This window comes from Silene latifolia, chromosome 1 (genome assembly GCF_048544455.1).
Source record: "Silene latifolia isolate original U9 population chromosome 1, ASM4854445v1, whole genome shotgun sequence".
NCBI lineage: Eukaryota > Viridiplantae > Streptophyta > Magnoliopsida > Caryophyllales > Caryophyllaceae > Silene > Silene latifolia.
Genome location: NC_133526.1, coordinates 66,218,745 through 66,224,771, shown reverse-complemented (window position 1 = coordinate 66,224,771; position 6,027 = coordinate 66,218,745). Strand labels below are relative to the sequence as shown.

The following is a 6,027-nucleotide window of genomic DNA, read 5'->3' as shown; positions in this document are numbered from 1 at the left end:
CACATCATCAAAACTTAACCTCCATTTAACGACCGTTACATTAGGGTGGTACCATGGGCACAAAAATGGAACCTCGAGGATACCATAGGCAGATTGTTAAAAATAGGGGTACCATGGGAAATCTGACAAAATTAAAGGGTACCATGGGAAATTTTCGAAAATAATACTATAGGGTGTAATAGAAATATTAATCTCAATAAAAAAGACGCTTATAACCCTTGTGATATTATATTAAGGCCCAGTTTTTTAAGCTTAATTTCAACTCTTATTCAGCTCATTTAAGTTCGTTACAACTCATTTCAATTTAACTCATTTTAACTCTACTAAGTTCAGTTTCATTTAGTTCAATTCAGTTCACCTAAACTTTGTTAATTCAGCTCAAAATCAGCTTAATTCAGTTCAGCTTAACTTTATTTAGCCCCAAAGAATAAGGCATAATAATATTTTTTGATTTGAATTTGTATTACTCGACAAAGTCATAATAGATGTACTAGTCTTTTACTATAATTTATACAGACTATTACTTGAGTAACAATGACCGTTAAACAAAGTATTAGGCCCTGTTTTTTTGAATTTAATTTCAACTTAATTCAGTTCAGCTTTATTCAGTTCAGTTCAGCTTTTTTCTTCACAAATTATTCTTTACTTCATTTCAGTTAAGTTAAGTTATGTTTGGTTTAGATCCATTCAGTTCGGTTCAATTCAGTTAAGCCAAAAAAAACAGGGCTTTACTCTGTTTATAGGGTTTACAACAACATCGAGCATATCGAGTGACATTTTTCGCCAACTCTTACCTTAATATAATAGTTTTTTTTTTTTCGGAAATTTCCCAGGGTACCCCTTAATTTTGTCAGATTTCTCATGGTACCCCTTCTTTTAAGAATCCACCCATGGTATCATTAAGGTTCCATTTTTGTGCCCGTGGTACCCCTTAATGTAACCGCCGTTAACGGAACGTTAACGGCTAATGACGTGGCAATAATTATTAAATTAAAAATTAATTAAAAAATATGAAATAAAAATAAAAGTTTGGCATTTCCCATGGTACCTTTGTATTACTTAATTTCTCAAATCTTTCTTTCAAATTACATAGCCATGTTGAACAATTGTCTAGCTTCTTGTACTACGTTAACATAGCCAAGTAAGTCAGGATTCATTTTCTATATAATCTCTTCTTAAATTCATAACCTTATTAATTTTTTGGGTGGTGAATTGTAATGGCATAACAATTGTCTAGCTTCTTGTACTTCTTTTGTTGTAACTTAGGGATATCTGGGACAGATTCTTAAAAGCGGGAGTACCATAGAAAATCTGACAAAATTAAGTGGTACCATGAAAAATTTCCGTTTTTTTGGTGCTATTCCTTAATATAATAGTATATATTCATATTTTTCTAAATTTTTTCCCAAGTTGGCACTTTTCCACGGTCAAACATTTGCATATAACACCTTCTTAGAAAGACCCTTGAAAGACCTTCATTTTCAACTCATCATCATATTTCATTCATAAACCATAATAGACTTCTTTCCCACGCCTCTTTCTCTATCAATTCAGCCCTCCCCTTAATACCCTTCCTCTCCTCATTATCTTTTTCCTAAAACAAATCCGACATAATTCCTCTCCTTACAAATAAATGTCTTCCTCAGTTGCTAGTCTAGACACAAATTCCTTGAACAACACTAGCCTTTCTTTCACTAACCTTATGACTTCTCCATTCACAGATTTCTTCGCAAGCAACAATAATAATGATAATATTAATCATAGTACTTGGGGAGGCTTCGACCAACTAATCCAAGCCCCCAAGTTCAAGTCCAAGGCACCCACCTCGTTATCCGTCTCTGAACCAAACTCATTTGCAACATCGGGCCCCACTTCGTTTAGTCCTTCCATCTTCTTGGCTTCACCCCACCTTTATGTAAGTCATTTTAGCCTCATTTTCGCAGTATACATTTTTTTCTTCTTGTAGGATGTTACAATTACTATTAATTATGCTAAATATATACTGACAAGCGATAAAAAATGTTTGTTTTTAATGCAGAACTTCCCATCTCCAACTGTAGGAGCTTTTGGTGGTGAGAATTATAATTGGGGTGGCACTTATGAAAGCAAACACGGTGTTAAGGATGAAGAAAAAAACAATAATTTTACATTTCATCATGCTCCAAACATTACAGTACGTCCTTTACTTCATTTTCCTTGCAATTGTAAACTTGTACGGAGTAATTAGAATATATAGGAGGTACACATATTAGCGTTGCTTAAATAATACTCCTTCGTTCATTTGATTTCCATTATTCCATTCGTTTGTTCAAAGTTCCTCTTACATATTTTAAAAGAACAAATAAAAATGATACGGTGTATAAATAGAGAGGTTATATCACAATCGAGTAATCTTCTTTTGAAGACTAACGATAAGACAAGGTCCGGTAAACAAAAAGCGCCAGAAAATTCAAACTTATTAATCACTAATTAGATAAATAAATACTCCGTATATAGATTTCGTTGGATGATAGTAGTAAAATTGGTTGCTATGAGTTGGTGAAAGTATTTTGCAAAGAAAGTTCAAGGAATTGAGAAATCATCCACTATGCAATACTAGGTGGAATATTAATGCCCACTTGGAAGACATTGTGTTAAGTCGTCTCACACGGCTTACAAAGTCAAGTCAATGCACAAAACAACAAGAAACTAAATAATTTAATATTTTAATCCAAAGTGATTCTAGACTACCCATCAAAGAAATGTTTTAGTCTAATCTCGTTCAGCGCATCTCGTTTCAGACCGCTGTTTCTCGTTTGAAATAAGACGGGTAACATGTTGTCATTTTACAATAAAATGTTGTTATTTTCTGTTAACATGTTACCATTATTTTTCACAATCATTTTCAGGGTCAAAAGTGACACCTCTAGTGATAACATTTTGGGATTAAATGGTTACATTCTTTTAAAAAATGGCAACATTTTATCGGTTTTATTTAAGACGGGAAAATAGCCCATCTAAAATAAGAATTTGTGAATCTCGTTATATTATGAAAATTATACAAGTATATATTAGACCATCTGCAATGGTGAAATTTTCACCAATTTTCACTCTACACTTTTTCATCTTATCTCTCTTCAATTCACCATCCACCTCACCTTTCCACTCACCACCAAAATTCACCAAAAAACATCAAAAAAACGCCCACATCAACAAATACTCAATTTTCCTTCTCTTTCATACTTTACTATACCTCACATTATCTACATCAAATTTCCCCTATTATATTTATTTTTAATTCATTATCATTATTTGCAATCATATACTTTTTTTGGTTTTATAATTTATTATTTTTATCGTTATTATTGTAAATTCGAATTTCTTTTTTTGAAACGTTTTTTTCATATAAATTAAGGTAAATTCAAAATTCTTACTTTTTTTACGGTTTTTTTACGGTCTTTAATCTCGAATCATTTTTTAATTTTATCTCTTTTTGTATTCACTAAACATGAATGTTTTCTTATTTTAAATAAAGATACAAAACACGAATGTAATTTGGAGAGATTAAGTAGAGAGAAAATAAAAGAATAAGGAGGCGTTTGGTTCAATAGCATAGAATGGAATGGATTGGAATATGAATCCATAATGGTATGGGGTTCTAAATCCATTCCTTCATAAACTTGTTTGGTATATCTTAAAATTGTAAAAGGGTGGAATGGAGTTTGATACCAAGGGTGGGAGTTGGGTATGAGATTCTAGGGGGATGGAATGAAGTTAGAATTCATTGGGTATCTAACTACATTCCAAAAGATTCCAACCAAACATTGGAATGGAGCAAATCCATTCCAAGAGAGCCAACCAAACACCCCCTAAGTGTGAGGAAATATATAGATATTAGGCTCATTTTATAGAGGGTAAAAAAATATGGATTATGGTTATTTTATTTTTTGTAAAAAATAAATAAATAAATTAATTATACTCAAAAATAGCCTTAGTATATATCCGTTGTGAAGCAAAATAGCTGTTGAGCTGGCTCCACCACGTGGCAAACTCCTATTGGTCAACGAAAGCCACACTTTTCCTATCCATGTAATTTTGTATTCACTTGTGGGCCTACTTTGCCTCTTCACCAATCTTCGGCTAAAATTTTCACTCACCCTCTCTCCTCTTTTGCATTTTTTTAGTCATTTTAATTGTCCCTTCAATTCTCACATTTCTCTTGAAAATGCATGAGAACTCCAATGTGGATGGTCTTATAACTTTAACAAATTTGGTATGTCTCGCAATGTAATATAAAAATAATATTGTGACTTTGTTACCAAACAAGAGTCATCCTAATATTTATCGAACTGTAATTACAGGAAGGATGGAGTAATTTAGTCGAACCCGAGAAACAAAATGAGACAACCAACAATGATCAAGCTAATTCGCAAACTGGATTTTCATCAAATCAAATATATCATCAAGAAACAACCACAAAACAACCAATAGTACACATGAATAGAGCACAAAAGAGGGCTGAAGATGGATATTGTTGGAGAAAATATGGTCAAAAACAAGTGAAAGCAAGTGAAAATCCAAGGAGTTATTACAAATGTTCTTACCCAAATTGCCCGACTAAGAAAAAGGTTGAGAGATCACTTGAAGGTCACGTGACTGAAATTGTTTACAAGGGGAGTCATAACCATCCCAAGCCTCAACCCGGCCCAAGATCATCGGCCCAAAACTCTGGGTCACTTGCGCTGCCCCACACAGAGCATAATTCCACTTTTACCCCTGATACTTCCTCGGTTTCATTAGACGATCATGATGATGATCAGTTTGATCAGACTTCAGGGTTGAGTAAATCTGGCATGGATGAAGACAATGAACCTCAACTCAAAAGATGGTAATTTACCTTTAATTGTTAACTATAATATGTTCACTAATTCTCCAATGAGACGGCCTCTTAACAATGCTATTTTGAGACCGATACTTCTTTGATTTTATTTCATTTTACCTTTCGCGTTACTTGTTTTTGTGTTTTGTGCCTTGTCTCATTTTTTACTTCTACATGAGACCGTCTCATAGGAGACTTGCTCTGATTTATTTCACAAAATAAAGGTTTAGGAGTCCAGTTCTGATTTCTGCTGTCATTATATTGCAGGAAAGGCCAAAATGAAGCAGAAGTGATGTCTGGGTATGGTAGCAAAACAGTTAAGGAACCAAGAGTTATTGTTCAAACAACATCCGAGATTGACATTCTTGACGATGGATACAGATGGAGAAAATATGGCCAGAAAGTGGTCAAGGGCAACCCCAATCCTAGGTGAGTATGCTACAATTGAAGGACTAACAAATGCTTTGATTTTACTCCAATCCTCGTAGTGCTAATATTTGAATTTGATGTACGTCACAGGAGCTACTACAAATGTACCAGTACCGGTTGTCCCGTGAGGAAGCACGTTGAGAGAGCATCCCACGACATGAGAGCCGTGATCACCACCTATGAGGGAAAGCACAACCACGATGTCCCTGCAGCCCGTGGTAGCAGCGCCTACAACAATGGGTCTGGTCCTGTGAGGCCATCTGCCATTCCTAGCCAACCAAATCACTCAAACAGCTTGAAGCTCATTAATAACAATACAAACACATCAAGATCAGAAACACAGACACCATTCACCTTACAGATAATGCAAAGCCCTGGCAGCTTCGGGTTTTCCGGGTTTGGAAATCCCTCTGCAACCAAGGCAGAACCAATGGACAACATATTTTCAGAATCGTTTTTTCACTGAATTTTCATACACCTCCTCAAGAGGAACATGTTGATTATATAGCTTTGGTTAGAATCTTGTACTGCTTCCTGTACAGAAACTGTTAGCCATTCATTGATTGTCAAAACACCCTATAGCTCATTAAATAACTGTAAGCATAGTTAGATAATTTGTTTATTTCTTAAAAGTCCCTTGCAGCTTCGCTGGCTTATAATTTTAGTAGCTTAGGCATGTATCACTGAAATTTAAAAGTTTCAGTATTTAATATTTTTGTATCCGTTTAGGCATGTATCAT

At 34.4% G+C, this 6,027-nt stretch overlaps 1 protein-coding gene across 2 annotated transcripts; it reads left to right on the top strand.

Annotated features, from left to right (window-relative positions):
• Positions 1–1,473: 1,473 nt before the first annotated feature.
• Positions 1,474–5,876, top strand: LOC141606259 (putative WRKY transcription factor 26). Of its 2 annotated transcripts, none has more exons than XM_074425317.1 (5): positions 1,474–1,915; positions 2,039–2,173; positions 4,341–4,867; positions 5,126–5,287; positions 5,378–5,876. In XM_074425317.1, exons 1-5 carry the CDS (start codon positions 1,634–1,636, stop codon positions 5,751–5,753), a joined length of 1,482 nt encoding a protein of 493 aa, XP_074281418.1. In that variant the 5' UTR covers positions 1,474–1,633; the 3' UTR covers positions 5,754–5,876. The 2 variants fall into 2 exon arrangements, with proteins under 2 accessions (XP_074281418.1, XP_074281427.1); XM_074425326.1 differs by having other exon boundaries at positions 1,521–1,915; positions 2,039–2,177; positions 4,345–4,867.
• The last annotated feature ends 151 nt before the right edge of the window (positions 5,877–6,027 follow it).